Source organism: Anolis sagrei, chromosome 12 (assembly GCF_037176765.1).
Source record: "Anolis sagrei isolate rAnoSag1 chromosome 12, rAnoSag1.mat, whole genome shotgun sequence".
NCBI lineage: Eukaryota > Metazoa > Chordata > Lepidosauria > Squamata > Dactyloidae > Anolis > Anolis sagrei.
The window spans coordinates 16,760,110-16,778,299 of record NC_090032.1 but is presented as its reverse complement, the minus strand read 5'-3'; the positions used below and the strand labels follow the sequence as shown (position 1 = coordinate 16,778,299).

At 45.0% G+C, this 18,190-nt stretch overlaps 1 protein-coding gene across 1 annotated transcript in view; it reads right to left on the bottom strand.

Annotated features, from left to right (window-relative positions):
* Nucleotides 1-18,190, bottom strand: part of ESRRA (estrogen related receptor alpha) — a 41,355-nt gene that overhangs the window by 7,523 nt on the left and 15,642 nt on the right. Inside the window, exons 3-6 of the mRNA XM_067472487.1 lie at nucleotides 14,907-15,023; nucleotides 12,450-12,575; nucleotides 5,352-5,519; nucleotides 2,086-2,355 (exon numbers count right to left, since the gene is read on the bottom strand). Coding sequence (XP_067328588.1) covers nucleotides 2,086-2,355; nucleotides 5,352-5,519; nucleotides 12,450-12,575; nucleotides 14,907-15,023 — 681 coding nt within the window. The remainder of the gene's footprint in view (nucleotides 1-2,085; nucleotides 2,356-5,351; nucleotides 5,520-12,449; nucleotides 12,576-14,906; nucleotides 15,024-18,190) is intronic.

Below are 18,190 nucleotides of genomic sequence, written 5' to 3'. Positions count from 1 at the left end.
GAAGGAAGGAAGGAAGGAAGGAAGGAAGGAAGGAAGGAGAGAAGGAAGGATGCAACCAAAGAGCGAAGAAGGGGAGAAAGAAACAGGTAGAGATGGAAGCAAGAAGAGAAATAGGAAGGGAAAGACATAGAGGAAAGGAAGGAAAGAGGGGAGGAAGGAAAGAAAGAGGGAGGGAAGTTTGGCCACAGCAACGCGTGGCGGGTACAGCTAGTACAATAATATAATAATGAGCCCTAATGGCAGGTCTCTTTGGCTCCCTCTGGTGGACACAACAATATTGCACCTGCCTATATTCTGCACCTTCATTCAACCCAAGGCACCTTTGAACACCTTTGCTGCCATCAAGTGGCCATACTGGAAATTGCAGCCTTGAGCCTTGGAGGGCGCCTTTATGCTGCCATCATGTGGACACCGTGGGAAACTACACCTCTGTGTTATGCATGCAATAATATAATTTGGGAGGGAGGAAAGCAAGAAAGAAAAAAGGAAGGGAAAGTATAGTATGGCTGATTAATCCTGGGAGGTCTAGTTTTACAAAGGTTTGAACCAGATAGTGCCTGGTTCAAACTACAACTCCCAGGATCCCCCAATGTAGACAGCCATTTGGTTCCAATAGTTTTCCATTGCTTTCTAGGAGCCATGCTTCAGTGCTCTGGAATCCTGGGAGTTGTAGTTTCGCAAGGGTTTTGCTTTTGAATCATGCTCGTGACTTGGAGGTCTCTTCCAAACCTAGCGGTATGTCAACAGCTTTGGAGTCTGGTGGAGTCTCCTTCCATGGTGGTTTTAAAGCAGAGGGTGGATGGCCATCTGTCGGGAGAGCTCTGATGGTGTGTCCCTGTGTGGCAAGGGGTTGGACTGGATGGCCCTTTGGGGTCCCTTCCAAACAGATGGTCATCTGCTGGGAGGGCTCTGATGGTGTGTCCCTGGTGGAGTCTCCTTCCATTGAGGTTTTAAAGCAGAGGGTGAATGGCCATCTGTGGGGAGGGCTTTGATAGTGTATCCCTGTGTGGCTAGGGGTTGGACTGGATGGCCCTTGGGGGTCCCTTCTAGGCATGTGCAATCCATGCTTCTAAATGGTTCTAAAGTACTTACAAAACTAAAGTTCTGGTGGTGAAAATTTCGGAACTCTAACAAAACTCAAAATTTCATTATTATTTCATTATTGATGGTTTTTATGACATAATCAATTAGGAACTGCCATTTATAATGAAAATTTGACTAGCGGTATGCCGTGCTTTGGAATCTGGTGGAGTCTCCTTCCATGGAGATTTAAAAGCAGAGGGTGGATGGCCATCTGTCGGGAGGGCTTTGATGGTGTGTCAATGTGTGGCAAGGGAATGGACTGGATGGCCCTTGGGGGTCCCTTCCAAACCTAGCAGTATGTCAAGGGCTTTGGAGTCTGGTGGAGTCTCCATAGAGGTTTTTAAGCCAAGGTGGGATGGCCATCTGTTGGGAGGGCTCTGATGGTGTGTCCATGTGTGGCAAGGGGTTGGACTGGATGACCCTTGGAGGTCCCTTCTAAACTTAGCGGAATGTCAACTGCTTCGGAGTCTCTACTAGAGGTTTTAAAGCAGAGGGTGGATGGCCATCTGTGGGGAGGGCTTTGATGGTGTATCCCTGTGTGGCAAGGGGTTGGACTGGATGGGGGTCCCTTCTAGGCATGTGCAATCCATGCTTCTAAATGGTTCTAAAGTACTTACAAAACTAAAGTTCTGGTGGTGAAAACTAGGGGGCGCTGTTGCTTTGCTTCTACAGTGTTGCTAAAGTTCTGGTGGTGAAAATTTCAGAACGCTAACAAAACTTTCAAAGTTTCATTATTATTTCATTATTGGTGATTTTTATGACATAACCAATTAGGAACTGCCATTTATAATGAAATTTTGAAAGTTTTGTTAGAGTTCTGAAATTTTCACCACCAGAACTTTAGCAACACTGTAGAAGCAAAGCACCAGCACCCCCTAGTTTTCACCCCCAGAACTTTTTGGTATGTCAACTGCTTTGGAATCCGATGGAGTCTCCTTCCATGGAGATTGTAAAGCAGAGGGTGGATGGCCATCTGTCGGGAGGGCTTTTCCCGGCACTCACCTGAGTTGGCAAGGGCCAAGGCCTTGAGAAGGACGTACTCCTCGCGCTCCAGGCGCAGGGCCCGGTACTTGCGCACCAGCTGCAGGACCACCCCGCTGAGCTCCAAGAGCCCTGCCGTCCGAGCGGCTTCCTCGTCGAGTGCAAAATCCTCGGCGAAGACGATCTCGTCCTCGCAGGGCAAGGAGCGCCAGGCCACCCCGAGCAGCAGGACCTCCAGCCAGACGCTCTGCAGCACCGACATCTGGTCCGCCAAGGACAGCGCTGGAAACCCTGCAAGGAAATCGTACATTGGCCAAAAACTCACAGGCAGAAAAAAAATTAAGTCAGGGTTGGCTTGACACGCCTTCCTCTTGACACGTTTCTCCCTTTCACCCTGCATTTGTGCTTCTCCGTATTCCACAGCACTGCTGATCACAGCTGACTTCCAATTAGAGCACTCAAGGGCCAGGGCTTCCCTTTAGGCATGGGTTCTAAATAGTTCCAAAGTACTTACCTGTGACGATGTGTAAGTTTTATTCCTTTTGTTATGTATAGTTTGGACAGTGGTTTAGGGATGGTAAGTATGGGAGATTATGTTTTGTTGGAGATGGTGGCTTGGCGTTAGCTGAGTTGCCATAGCAACAGGGGCGGAGCCAACTGCCTCTTCATGGGGCAGCTGTTTTTGAAAGTCAGTCAGTAAGCCGGTGAGCTACTGGGTGGACTGAGTCTCTAGGTGGAGATTCAGGGAATGTGTCAGTAAGCCGGTGAGCTACTGAGAGGACTGAGTCTCAGGGTGGAGATTCAGGGAATCAATTGGTGACCAAAGTGGTTGCAGAGAAGGACCCAGTAGTGAGAGAGCTACAGGGGGTTGTTGATTCTAAATTAAGAATCAAGGTTTGGCTGGGTTTAAGCCTGCTGTGAAATGTTTTGAAGTCTGTGCTTGAGATTACTCATGAAACCATTCCAATGTAACCATCAAGATTTGTGCCTCTTTTGAAGAAACAGTTAAACATGTTATACACCTGTTAAAATAAACTTGTTACTGTTTTCCTCAGGCCTTGCCTGATACAGTTTCTCCTAACTTGAACAGCCTGCAATAGTAAAGTCAAGCCAGGAAAGTAAACGCTACGCTATCAAATAAAGCCTTCTGTAATTAACAGTCCCTTTATAAAATAGCTCCTAGGTTGATATTGATCGTTGCCTGGCTTCCCTCATAGATTAGGTGGCAGTGGGTGTTTTACCACTCGCACCTTCACATTTGGTGGCATTCAGTGGCATTAAAACGGTCTCCTTCACATTATTATTATTATTATTATTATTGGCGATTTTAATGACAGAACCAGTGGAGTTGATGGCGTGGGAGCATCGCTTCAATGCTGATGGTCTTTGCTTCTTCCAGCACACTGACATTTGTCCGCCTGCTTTCCCAAGAGATTTGCAGGATTTTTCAGAGACAGCGCTGATGGAATTGTTCCAGGAGTTGAGTGTGACGTCTGTAGACAGTCCATGTTTCACAGGCGTAAAGCAGTCCATGTGAAATAGATCTAAGAGTCTTAAGGTAAGGCATTCCCCTGACATTAAGTAATTATATTTATTATAATTATTTATATAATTTCCCACCAAAATAGGAAAGAAACCAATAGCCAGACAACCAGAGACTGAGAACAACATCCATGAACCCTTTGTTGTTCATTCGTTCAGTCGTCTCCGACTCTTTGTGACCTCATGGACCAGCCCACGCTAGAGCTCCCTATCGGCCGTCACCCTTTACATCTACTGAATTGGACATGGCTCTCAATTAATGTAAAAATGGCAAAGAACCTGGCCTGGGTGATCTACGGATGGAACAAATCAAGAACTTTGCTCCAAAAGCAAGGCGCTGGCTGCTGGAGCTGATGAACAACTGCACTGCATCCTGTCAGATCCCCAAAATCTGGAGGAAAGCAAGAGTCATCGCCATCTTGAAGCCAGGCAAAGACCGTAATGACCCAAAAAGCTACAGACCCATCTCCCTGTTGTGCCACCTTTACAAAGTTCTGGAGAGACTTATTTTGCATAGAATTATGGAAAATATAGACCCCTGTCTGATCCCACAGCAAGCTGGTTTCAGGAAAGGCAAAAGCTGCACATCGCAAGTGCTGAACCTGACGCAGCACATAGAAGATGGCTTTGAAAGGCAGCAGATCACAGGAGCTGTCTTTATAGGCCTGTCAGAGACTTATGATACTGTAAACCACCGCCTCCTCCTGAGAAAAATGTATAGTATCACAAAGGACGACCGTCTCACCCGCCTCATACAAAACAGGAGCTTTTTTGTTGAGTTCCAGGGCCAGAGAAGCAGAAGAACGGCCTGCCTCAGGGGAGTGTGCTTCCTTCATCCATGTTCAACATCTACACAAATGACCAGCCACTGCCAGAAGGGACAGAGAGCTTCATCTATGCTGATGATCGTGCCATCATTGCTCAAGCAGAGAGCTTTGAAATGGTTGAACAGAAGCCCTTCGAAGCTCTAGGTGCTCTTACTGCCTATTACAGGGAAAACCAGCTGATCCCTAATCCATCTAAAACACAGACATGCGCCTTTCATCTCAAGAATAGACAAGCATCCCGAGCTCTGAGGATTACCTGGGAAGGAATCCCACTGGAGCATTGCAGCGCACCCAGATACCTGAGAGTCACTCTGGACTGTGCCCTGACCTACAAGAAGCACTGCCTGAACATCAAGCAAAAAGTGGGTACTAGAAACAATATCATACAAAAGCTGACTGGCACAACCTAGGGATCACAACCAGACACAGTGAAGACACCTGCCCTTGCGCTATGCTACTCTGCTGCTGAGTATGCATGCCCAGTGTGGAACACATCTCACCACACTAAAACAGTGGATGTGGCTCTTAATGAGACATGCCACATTACCATGGGGTGTCTGCGCCCTACACCACTGGAGAAATTACACTGCTTAGCCGGTATTGCACCACCTGACATCCACCGGGAAGTAGCAGCCAATAGTGAAAGGACCAAGGCAGAGACATCTCCAGCTCATCCCTTGTTTGGGTATCAGCCATCACATCAATGACTTAAATCTAGAAATAGTTTTCTAAGATCTACAGAGACATTCGCTGGAACACCTCAGCAAGCGAGAGTCCAAAAGTGGCAGGCTCAAACCGAGAACCTCAATCAGTGGCTGATACCCAATGAGAGACTCCCCCCTGAGGTCAGAAATGGACCAGAGATAGTGTTTTGTTTCTCCTCGAGTCACAGAAAGGCAAGTTCCACATCTCTCTCACCTGGGATGTTTTTGGCCCAGCCGATAATGACCACGATCTCCCGGTCCGCCAAATCGCATAGGGTGCTCGCTGCCTTGGCAGGGCCATCCGGGAGCGCGGGATCCGGCATGGCATATAGTTTCTCAGGCTCCGCCACCAGCAAATGCGACACCATTGTGTTCATGGGAGCTGTGGGAATCGACAACAAGCAAGAAATGTGTCGGGAAGGGGTCTGCATACGTGAGTATCTCCTCTCCACATCCCACCCCATTGTGATGCAACACTGAATAGACCCACTTCTGTCACGTCCAGAAACTATAGATCATGGATTGCTCTCTGGCCGCAGAGAAAACTACAACTCCCATTATGGGAGTTGTAGTTCCCTTCCAATCTCTCCAGTAGGTAGAGTTAGTCATGGGGGTTCTGTGTGCCAAGTTTGGTCCTGTGTGCCAAGTTTGGTCCATCGGTGAAGGTCACAGTTTCTGTGGTACTAGGTGAACTACAACTCCCAGAAAGGAAGGTCCGTTCCCCCCAAAACCTCTCAAGTAATCAAATTTCAACATATCAGGTCTGTGCGCCAAGTTTGGTCCAGATCCATCGGTGTTTGGGTTCACAGTGCTCTCTGAATGTGGGTGAACTACAACTCCCAGGAAGGAAGGTCCATTCTCCCCAAACCCCCCCAAGTAATCAAATTTCAACATATCAGGTCTGTGTGCCAAGTTTGGTCCAGATCCATCAGTGTTTGGGTTGACAGGGAACTCTGGATGTAGGTGAACTACAACTCCCCCAAATCAAGGTAAATTTCCCCCAGAGTCCTCCAGTATTTTTTGCTGGCCATGTAGGCTCTGTGTGCCAAGTTTGGTCCAGGTCCATCATTGGTGGAGGTCACCATTTCTCTGGTTGTGGGTGAACTAAAACTCCCAGAAAGGAAGGTCCGTTCCATCCAAACCCCTCAAGTAATCAAATTTCAACATATCAGGTCTGTGTGCCAAGTTTGGTCCAGATCCATCAGTGTTTGGGTTGACAGGGATCTCTACACGTAGGTGAACTACAACTCCCCCAAATCAAGGTGAATTTACATCGATGTTTGGGTTCACAGTGCTCTCTGCATGTAGGTGAACTACAACTCCCCCAAATCAAGGTGAATTTCCCCCAGAGTCCTCCAATATTTTTTGCTGGCCATGGAGGCTCTGTGTGCCAAGTTTGGTCCAGGTCCATCATCGGTGGAGGCCACCGTTTCTCTGGTTGTGGGTGAACTACAACTCCCAGAAAGGAAGGTCCGTTCCCCTCAAATCCCTCAAATAATCAAATTTCAACATATCCGGTCTGTGTGCCAAGTTTGGTCCAGATCCATCGGTGTTTGGGTTGACAGGAATCTCTACACGTAGGTGAACTACAACTCCCCCAAATCAAGGTAAATTTCCCCCAGAGTCCTCCAATATTTTTTGCTGGCCATGGAGGCTCTACGTGTCGAGTTTGGTCAAGGTCCATCATCGGTGGAGGTCACCGTTTCTCTGGTTGTGGGTGAACTACAACTCCCAGAAAGGAAGGTCCGTTCCCCTTAAACCCCTCAAATAATCAAATTTCAACATATCAGGTCTGTGTGCCAAGTTTGGTCCAGATCCATCGGTGTTTGGGTTCACAGTGCTCTCTGCATGTAGGTGAACTACAACTCCCCCAAATCAAGGTAAATTTCCCCCAGAGTCCTCCAGTATTTTTTGCTGGCCATGGAGGCTCTGTGTGTCAAGTTTGGTACAGATCCATCATCGGTGGAGGTCACCATTTCTCTGGTTGTGGGTGAACTACAACTTCCAGAACTTCCAGAAAGGAGGGTCCATTCCCCTCAAACCCCTCAAATAATCAAATTTCAACATATCAGGTCTGTGTGCCAAGTTTGGTCCAGATCCATCGGTGTTTGGGTTCACAGTGCTCTCTGAATGTGGGTGAACTACAACTCCCAGAAAGGAAGGTCTGCCCCCCCCCCCCAAACCCCTCAAGTAATCAATTTTCAACATATCAGGTCTGTGTGCCAAGTTTGGTCCAGATCCATCGGTGTTTGGGCTCACAGTGCTCTCTGGTTGTGGGTGAACTACAACTCCCAGGAAGGAAGGTCTTTCCCCCCCAAACCCCTCAAGTAATCATATTTCAACGTATCAGGTCTGTGTGCCAAGTTTGGTCCAGATCCATTGGTGTTTGGGCTCACAGTGCTCTCTGCATGTAGGTGAACTACAACTCCCCCAAATCAAGGTAAATTGCCCCCAGAGTCCTCCAGTATTTTTTGCTGGCCATGGAGGCTCTGTGTCCTATAAATCAGGGCGGATTTGCCTCCAACATCTCTAGAAAAGACTAGGAAAGGATTATGGAAGAGGCAGTGTGTGGGGTCATGCGAATTCTACACCAATGGAGAGAGCAGGGAACCCTGGGATGTCTGAGGTGGAGCAAACACATAAAATCTAGGACCTACAACTCCTATAAATCAGGGTGAATTCGCCTCCAACATCTCTAGAAAAGAATAGGAAAGGATTATGGAAGAGGCTGTGTGCGGGGTCAAGCAAATTCCACACCAATGGAGAGAGAGTAAGGAACCCTGGGATGCCTGGGGTGCAGCAAACACATAAAATCTAGGACCTACAACTCCTATAAATCAGGGTGAATTCGCCTCCAACATCTCTAGAAAAGAATAGGAAAGGATTATGGAAGAGGCAGTGTGTGGAGTCATACGAATTCCACACCAATGGAGAGAGTAAGGAACCCTGGGATGCCTGGGGTGCAGCAAACACATAAAATCTAGGACGTACAACTCCTATAAATCAGGGTGAATTTGCCTCCAACATCTCTAGAAAAGAATAGGAAAGGATTATGGAAGAGGCAGTGTGTGGCGTCATGCGAATTCCACACCAATGGAGAGAGTAAGGAACCCTGGGATGTCTGTAGTGGAGCAAACTCAAAATCTAGGACCTACAACTCTTATAGATCAGGGTGAATTTGCCTCCAACATCTCTAGGAAAGGATTATGGAAGAGGCAGTGTGCGGGGTCATGTGAATTCCACACCAATGGAGAGAGTAAGGAACACTGGGATGCCTGGGGTGCAGCAAACACATAAAATCTAGGACGTACAGCTCCTATAAATCAGGGTGAATTCGCCTCCAACATCTCTAGAAAAGGATTATGGAAGAGGCAGTGTGCGGGGTCATCCGAATTCCACACCAATGGAGAGAGTAGGGAACCCTGGGATGTCTGGGGTGGAGCAAACACACAAAATCTAGGACCTACAACTCCTATAGATCAGGGTGAATTTGCCTCCAACATCTCTAGGAAAGGATTATGGAAGAGGCAGTGTGCAGGGTCAAGCAAATTCCACACCAATGGAGAGAGAGTAAGGAACACTGGGATGTCTGGGGTGCAGCAAACACATAAAATCTAGGACCTACAACTCCTATAAATCTGGGTGAATTCGCCTCCAACATCTCTAGAAAAGAATAGGAAAGGATTATGGAAGAGGCAGTGTGCGGGGTCATGTGAATTCCACACGAATGGAGAGAGTAGTAAACCCTGGGATGTCTGGGGTGCAGCAAACACGTAACATCTAGGATGTAAAACTCCTATAAATCAGGGTGAATTCACCTCCAACATCTCTAGAAAAGAATAGGAAAGGATTATGGAAGAGGCATTCCACACCAATGGAGAGAGTAGGGAACCCTGGGATGTCTGGGGTGGAGCAAACACATAAAATCTAGGACGTACAACTTGTATATATATCAGGGTGAATTCGCCTCCAACACCTCTAGAAAAGAATAGGAAAGGATTATGGAAGAGGCAGTGTGCGGGGTCATGTGAATTCCACACGAATGGAGAGAGTAGGGAACTCTGGGATGTCTGGGGTGCAGCAAACACATAAAATCTACAACTTCTATAGATCTGGGTGAATTCGCCTCCAACATCTCTAGAAAAGAATAGGAAAGGGTTATGGAAGAGGCAATGTGCGGGTTCATGCGAATTCCACACCAATGGAGAGAGTAAGGAACCCTGGGATGCCTGGGGTGCAGCAAACACATAAAATCTAGGACGTTCAACTATAAATCAGGGTGAATTCGCCTCCAACATCTCTAGAAAAGGATTATGGAAGAGGCAGTATGCGGGGTCATGTGAATTCCACACCAATGGAGAGAGTAAGGAACACTGGGATGTCTGGGGTGCAGCAAACACATAAAATCTAGGACCTACAACTCCTATAAATCTGGGTGAATTCGCCTCCAACATCTCTAGGAAAGGATTATGGAAGAGGCAGTGTGCGGGGGTCATGTGAATTCCACACGAATGGAGAGAGTAGGGAACTCTGGGATGTCTGGGGTGCAACCAACACATAAAATCTAGGACCTACAACTTCTATAGATCTGGGTGAATTCGCCTCCAACACCTCTAGAAAAGAATAAGAAAGGATTATGGAAGAGGCAGTGTGCGGGGTCATGTGAATTCCACACGAATGGAGAGAGTAGGGAACTCTGGGATGTCTAGGGTGCAGCAAACAGAAAATCTAGGATGTACAACTCCTATAAATCAGGGTGAATTTGCCTCCAACATCTCTGGTATGTTCAGTTGCTGATCAATTCCTCTGTTTTGTTGTGTGTCATAGAAAAGTATAGGAAAGGGTTAAGGGAAAAGCAGTAGGTGGGGTCATGTGAATTCCATACCAATGGAGAGAGTAAGGAACCCTGGGATATCTGGGGTGGAGCAAACACATAAAATCTAGGACCTAAAACTCCTATAGATCAGGGTGAATTTGCCTCCAACATCTCTAGAAAAGGATTATGGAAGAGGCAGTGTGCGGGGTCATGTGAATTCCACACCAATGGAGAGAGTAAGGAACACTGGGATGTCTGGGGTGGAGCAAACACACAAAATATAGGACCTACAACTCCTATAGATCAGGGTGAATTTGCCTCCAACATCTCTAGGAAAGGATTATGGAAGAGGCAGTGTGGGGGGTCATGTGAATTCTACACCAATGGAGAGAGTAGGGAACTCTGGGATGTCTGGGGTGCAGCAAACACATAAAATCTAGGACCTACAACTCTTATAGATCAGGGTGAATTCACCTCCAACATCTCTAGAAAAGAATAGGAAAGGATTATGGAAGAGGCAGTGTGCGGGGTCATGTGAATTCCACACGAATGGAGAGAGTAGTAAACCCTGGGATGCCTGGGGTGCAGCAAACACATAAAATCTAGGACGTACAACTCCTATAAATCAGGGTGAATTCGCCTCCAACATCTCTAGGAAAGGATTATGGAAGAGGCAGTGTGCGCGGTCAGGCGAATTCCATACCAATGGAGAGAGTAAGGAACACTGGGATGGCTGGGATGGAGCAAACACACAAAATCGAGGATCTACAACTCCTATAAATCAGGGTGAATTTGCCTCCAACATCTCTAGAAAAGAATAGGAAAGGATTATGGAAGAGGCAGTGTGCGGGTTCATGCAAATTCCACACCAATGGGGAGAGTAGGGAACCCTGGGATGTCTGGGGTGCAGCAAACACATAAAATCTAGTACACACGCTGAGCATACCATGCAATACAAACTATATTATATGGCCAGCCTCGTTTGCAGAGCTTTCTTGCAAGCAGTTGAGGAGAAGCCAAATAGTAATCTTATTTTTCCTGCAGCGGGGAAGGGAATTGCGTAGGATTATCCCCAAGTAACGGTTCCTGGAGTGAGTAATTCCCATGGCAACCAGATGGCACAACCCCAAGCGTGTAGGCCAGGATGGAAAGGCTTTCTGATGCCTAGAGAAGGAAGGTTTTTGCAGCCCTCCCAGATCTGTAATGTTCGGAGTGAAGGGCGCTCCACGATTGTATCTATACACATAACTAGCCGTCCTCTGTCACGCTGTGTGTATATAGCTATGTAAATAAAAATGTCATGTTAGTTTGTGGGATTAACAGAACTCAAAAACCACTGGACGAATTGACACCAAACTTGGACACAAGACACCTAACAACCCAATGTATGTCCTTCACTCCAAAAAATTGATTTTGTCATTTGGGAGTTGTAGTTGCTGGGATTTATAGTTCACCTACAATCAAAGAGCATTCTGAACCCCAAAAGTGATGACATTGAACCAAACTTGGCACACAGTTCTTTCATGACCAACAGAAAATACTGGAAAGGTTTGGTGGGCAGTGTCCTTTGGTTTTGGAGTTGTAGTTCACCTACATCCAGAGATCACTGTGGACTCAAACAATGATGGATCTGGACCAAACTCTACATGAATACTCGATATGCCCAAATGTAAACACTGGTGGAGTTTGGGGAAAATAGAATATTGACATTTGGGAGTTATAGTTGCTGGGATTTATAGTTCACCTACAATCAAAGAGCATTCTGAACCCCACCAACGATGGAATTGAACCAAACTTGGCACACAGTTCTCCCATGACCCACAGAAAATACTGGAAGGGTTTGGTGGGCAGTGTCCTTTGGTTTTGGAGTTGCAGTTCACCTACATCTAGAGAGCACTGTGGACTCAAACAATGATGGATCTGGACCAAACTCTACACGAATACTCGATATGCCCAAATGTAAACACTGGCGGAGTTTGGGGAAAATAGAATCTTGACATTTGGGAGTTGTAGTTGCTGGGATTTATAGTTCACCTACAATCAAAGAGCATTTGAACCCCACCAATGATGGAATTGAAGCAAACTTGGCACACAGTTCTCCCATGATCAATGGAAAACACTAGAAGGGTTTGGTGAGCATTGACCTTGAGTTTGGGAGTTGTAGTTCACCTACATCCAGACTACCATGGACTCAAACAATGATGGATCTGGACTAAACTTGGCACGAATATTCCATATGCCCAAATACAAACACAGATGGAGTTTGGGGAAAATAGAATCTTGACATTTGGGAGTTGTAGTTGCTGGGATTTGTAGTTCACCTACAATCACAGAGCATGGGCCAACTTGGACCTCCAGCTGTTTTGGACTCTAACACCCACCAAAGTCCGTCCAAAACACCTCGAGGGAAGACCCAAGTTGGCCAATACTTGGTCGAAGCCCTTCTCCACAAATTTGGGCTGCAATGTGCCTTTCCACCCTTTCGTCCCCACTCACCCGGCTTCTTGGGGGTCACGGTGGCAATCTGTGGGGTGACGAAGGCGCTGGGGTAGGTGGCCCCCTCCACCTCGGGCCTCCGCTTGTACTTCTGCCGGCCTCCTCGTACCCGATCGAGACGCACCCCTGAAGGATTGGGACAGAGAGAGAGAAAGTACATGATGAGCAGAGACAACTCTTTCAAACTCTTTGCTGATGTGTGGGGCTGGAAGTCTCTCCCTATACCTCCCCAATCCCCATTTGAGAGGGAGTACATGGTGTAGTTCCTACACTGGGAGGCAGCCTTATTGTTGCACTCCAGAACAGGAATAACCCTCTGATTTTAAAACACCACACGCGGAGTAGGAAAACTGCTTTTTTATTGGAGAAGGAGGAGGAGAAGAAGAAGAAGAAAGAGAAGAAGGAGAAGGGGAAGAAGAAGGAGGAGGAGGAGAAGGAGAAGGGGAAGAAGGAGAAGGAGGGGAAGAAGGAGGAGGAGGGAAAGAAGAAGGAGAAGCAAGAGAAGAAGGAGAAGGGGAAGAAGAAGGAGGAGGAGAAGAAGGAGAAGAAGGAGGAGGAGGAAGAGGAGGGGAAGAAGAAGGAGGAGAAGGAGAAGAAAGAGAAGAAGGAGAAGGAGGAGGAGGGAAAGAAGAAGAAGGAGGAGAAGCAAGAGAAGAAGGAGAAAGAGAAGAAGGAGAAGGGGAAGAAGAAGGAGATGGAGAAGAAGGAGAAAGAGAAGGAGGAGGAGGGAAAGAAGAAGGAGAAGCAAGAGAAGAAAGAGAAGAAGGGGAAGGGGAAGGAGAAAGAGAAGAAGGGGAACAAGAAGGAGAAGGAGGAGAAGGAGAAGAAAGAGAAGAAGGAGGAGGAGGAGGAGAAGGAGAAGCAAGAGAAGAAGGAGAAAGAGAAGAAGGAGAAGGGGAAGGAGAAATAGAAGGGGAACAAGAAGGAGAAGAAGGAGAAGGGGAAGAAGAAGGAGGAGAAGAAGGAGAAGGAGGTGGAGGAGGAGGAGGGGAAGAAGAAGGAGATGGAGAAGAAGGAGAAGGAGAAAGAGGAGGAAAAGAAGAAGGAGAAGCAAGAAAAGAAAGAGAAGAAGGGGAAAGGGAAGAAAGAGAAGAAGGAGAAGGGGAAGGAGAAAGAGAAGGGGAACAAGAAGGAGAAGAAGAAGGAGGAGGAGGAGGAGAAGAAAGAGAAGGAGGAGGAGGAGGAGAAGAAGGAGAAGCAAGAGAAGAAGGAGAAAGAGAAGAAGGAGAAGGAGAAAGAGAAGGGGAACAAGAAGGAGAAGAAGAAGGAGGAGGAGGAGGAGAAGAAAGAGAAGAAGGAGGAGGAGGAGAAGAAGGAGAAGCAAGAGAAGAAGGAGAAAGAGAAGAAGGAGAAGGAGAAATAGAAGGGGAACAAGAAGGAGAAGAAGGAGAAGGGGAAGAAGAAGGAGGAGGAGAAGAAGGTGGAGGAGGAGGAGGGGAAGAAGAAGGAGATGTAGAAGAAGGAGAAGGAGAAAGAGAAGGAGGAGGAGGGAAAGAAGAAGGAGAAGCAAGAAAAGAAAGAGAAGAAGGGGAAAGGGAAGAAAGAGAAGAAGGAGAAGGGGAAGGAGAAAGAGAAGGGGAACAAGAAGGAGAAGAAGGGGAAGAAGAAGGAGGAGGAGGAGAAGGAGAAGAAGGAGAAGCAAGAGAAGAAGGAGAAAGAGAAGAAGGAGAAGGGGAAGGAGAAATAGAAGGGGAACAAGAAGGAGAAGAAGGAGAAGGGGAAGAAGAAGGAGGAGGAGAAGAAGGTGGAGGAGGAAGAGGAGGAGGGAAAGAAGGAGGAGGAGAAGAAGAAGGAGAAGCAAGAGAAGAAGGAGAAGGGGAAGAAAGAGAAGAAGGAGAAGGGGAAGAAGAAGGAGAAGATGGAGGAGAAGAAGAAGGAAAAGAAGGAGGAGGAGAAGATGGAGGAGAAGAAGAATAAGAAGAAGGAGAAAAAGAAGAACTTTATTTTTCTACCCTGCCTCCAACTCCCTTTCTCGGGGCATCTTACATGGGGCCACCTGTCATCCGCCAGGAAGTAGCAGCCTGCAATGAAAGGACCAAGGCATTGACATCTCCTGCCTATCCTCTGTTCGGATATCAGCCAGAAAGCCAATGCCTTAAATCAAGAAATGGCTTCCTAAGATCTACACAGATACTCATAGGAAAACCTCAGCAAGTGAGAGTCCAAAAGTGGCAGGCTGAAACCCGGAAACTCAATCAGTGTCTGATACCGGATGAGAAACTCCCTCTTGGGTGCACAGAAGAGTGGATGACCTGGAAGGCGATGAATAGGCTGCGCTCTGACACCACGAGATGCAGCGCCAACCTTAAGAAATGGGGCCACCAAGTGGAGTCCACGACGTGCGAGTGCGGAGGAGAGCAAACCACAGACCACCGACTACAATGCAGCCTGAGCCCTGCCACATGCACAATGGAGGACCCTTCTCCCTTCCGATGCACCCGATTCCCACAACGTTACCTTCCTTGAGCATGCCCACGCGCAGGCACTTGGTGAAGCGGCATGCCTGGCAAGCCTTCCGGCGCCGCTTGGTGATCTCGCACTCGTTGGTCGCTGGGCAGCTGTACTCGATGCTTCCTGAGAGAGAGAAAAGCGCACAAAGACTTATATACGAGTCTCTGTGGCAGAGCTTTCCAAACTGCAGCGTGCCAGAGAGTCACAGAATCTTAGAGATGGGCCATCCAGTCCAACCCCATTCAGCCATGAAGCAGGGAAATCACATTCAAAGCACCCCCGACAGATGACTATCCAGCCTCTGTTTAAAAGAAGGAGCCTCCACCACACTCCGGGGCAGATAATATAATAATTATTGTATTATATTGTACTATTATTAGTATTATATTGTAATACTATAGTATGATTAATATTATATGTACATAAAATACATTATATTATTAGCATAGCATAAAATTAATATTATATATCACTATATAGGACTACACTCTACTGAAATATTATTAGTAATATTACATGTAATATATAATAATTATATTGTATTATTAATAATATTATATTATTATTAATATATTTTATTACAATATTATGATCATATAATATTGTATTACAATATTATATGTACATACATTATATTATATTATTAACATAGCATAAAATTATTATTACATATCACTATATTGTACTACACCACTCTACTGAAATATTATTAGTAATATTACATGTAATATATAATATATAATAATTATATTGTATTATTAATAATATTATATTATATTATTATTAATATATTTTATTACAATATTATGATCATATAATATTGTATTACAATATTATATGTGCATGCATTATATTATATTATTAGCATAGCATAAAATTATTATTACATATCACTATATTGTACTACACCACTCTACTGAAATATTATTAGTAATATAACATGTAATATATAATATATAATAATTATATTGTATTATTAATAATATTATATTATATTATTATTAATATATTTTATTACAATATTATGATCATATAATATTGTATTACAATATTATATGTACATACATTATATTATATTATTAACATAGCATAAAATTAATATTATATATCACTATATAGTACTACACTCTACTGAAATATTATTAGTAATATTACATGTAATATATAATATATAATAATTATATTGTATTATTAATAATATTATATTATATTATTATTAATATATTTTATTACAATATTATATGTGCATGCATTATATTATATTATTAACATAGCATAAAATTATTATTACATATCACTATATTGTGCTACACCACTCTACTGAAATATTATTAGTAATATAACATGTAATATCTAATATACAATTATATTGTATTATTAATAATATATTATATTACAATATTATGATCAATATTATATGTATTAGCATAGCATAAATTAGCATTACATATCACTATATGGTACTACACCACTCTACTGAAATATTATGACTGTGTTTATTTTTTTTTCTTTTATGTAATTTTGATGATGTTGTTTATTTATTTATTTATTTATTTGCTTTATTTCTATACCGCCTTTTTCAGCCTAAATTAGGCGACTCAATGCGGTTTACACAACGCAGGTTATACAATAATATACAGTTAAAAACACATCACGCATTACAACAAAATCAACAATTATTATCAATTCATGACGCCTCAAAACAGAACAAGATCCATTCTCATAATCCTTGTGCCATTCCTATGTTCAATTTTACCATCTTCCTGTGTTCAGTTGTTCAGTTGCACTGTTAGCCAAACGCTTGCTCGTAGAGTCAAGTCTTAACCTTCCTCCGAAACGCCAGCAACGAAGGGGCTTGTCTGATGTCTACCGGTAGGGCATTCCATAGCCGAGGGGCCACCACCGAGAAGGCCCTGTCCCTCGTTCCCGCCAACTGTGCCTGTGATGCAGGCGGGACCGAGAGCAGGGCCTCCCTGGACTATCTTAATGTCCGCGCCAGTTCATAGGTTATTGTTTATGTTCTGGTTTTATCTTGTAATATGTTGTCCGGGCTTGACCCCATGTAAGCGGAACGCAGGGAGCATACAACCCCCCTGTTGCGCCAACTCCACTGGCTACCGATCTGCTACCGGGCTGAATTCAAAGTGCTGGCGTTGGCCTTCAAAGCCCTAAACTGTTCCGGCCCAAGCTACCTATCCGACCGCATCTCTGCCTATGAACCCACCAGGACTTTGAGATCTTCCGGGGAGACCCTGCTCTCAATCCTGCCTGCTTCTCAAGCTCGGCTGGCGGGGACGAGAGATAGGGCCTTCTCGGTGGTGGCTCCTCGCCTGTGGAACGCCCTTCCTTCGGACATTAGACTAGCACCATCTCTAATGGTATTCCGCAAAAAGGTGAAGACCTGGATGTTTGTGCAGGCGTTTGAGTAATTTAGTGCAATCTGGTAATGGAACATAGGAATGGAACAATGGACGACGAACCTGGACTACGCTTGGATGATGAGAAGATTGGGTACGGTTGTTTTTCGTAATAATTGTGCATTGTAATGGCTTATTGGTAATTTATGGATAATGTGTTAAGTCAATTGTTATATGTTGTATGGAACCACTGCTGTTTCTACTGTTTTTACTGTTTGTGAACCGCTGTGAGTCGCCTTCGGGCTTGAGATACAGCGGTATAGAAGCCAAGTAAATAAATAATAATAAATAAATAAGCCGCTAAGAGGCCCCATTGGGGAGATGGTGGCGGGATATAAATAAAATTTATTATTACTATTTTTATTATTAATATACAATTATTATATTGTATTATTATTAGAATTGTATTGCAATATTATGATCAATATATGTACATACAATATATTATATTATTAGCAGAGCACACAATTAGTATTACATATCACTAGAAGATGGCTTTGAAAGGCAGCAGATCACAGGAGCTGTCTTCACAGACTTGTCAGCGGCTTATGAGACTGTGAACCACCACCTCCTCCTGAGAAAAATGCATAATCTCACAAAGGACGACCACCTCACCCGCCTCAGAGGAAACCTGCTACAAAACAGGAGCTTCTTTGTTGAGTTCCAGGGCCAGAGAAGCAGATGGCGGAAACAGAAGAACGGCCTGCCTCAGGGGAGCGTGCTCGCTCCATCCATGTTCAACATCTACACAAATGACCAGCCACTGCCAGAAGGGACAGAGAGATTCATCTATGCTGATGATCGTGCCATCACTGCTCAAGCAGGGAGCTTTGAGATGGTAGAACAGAAGCTCTCTGAAGCTCTAGGTGCTCT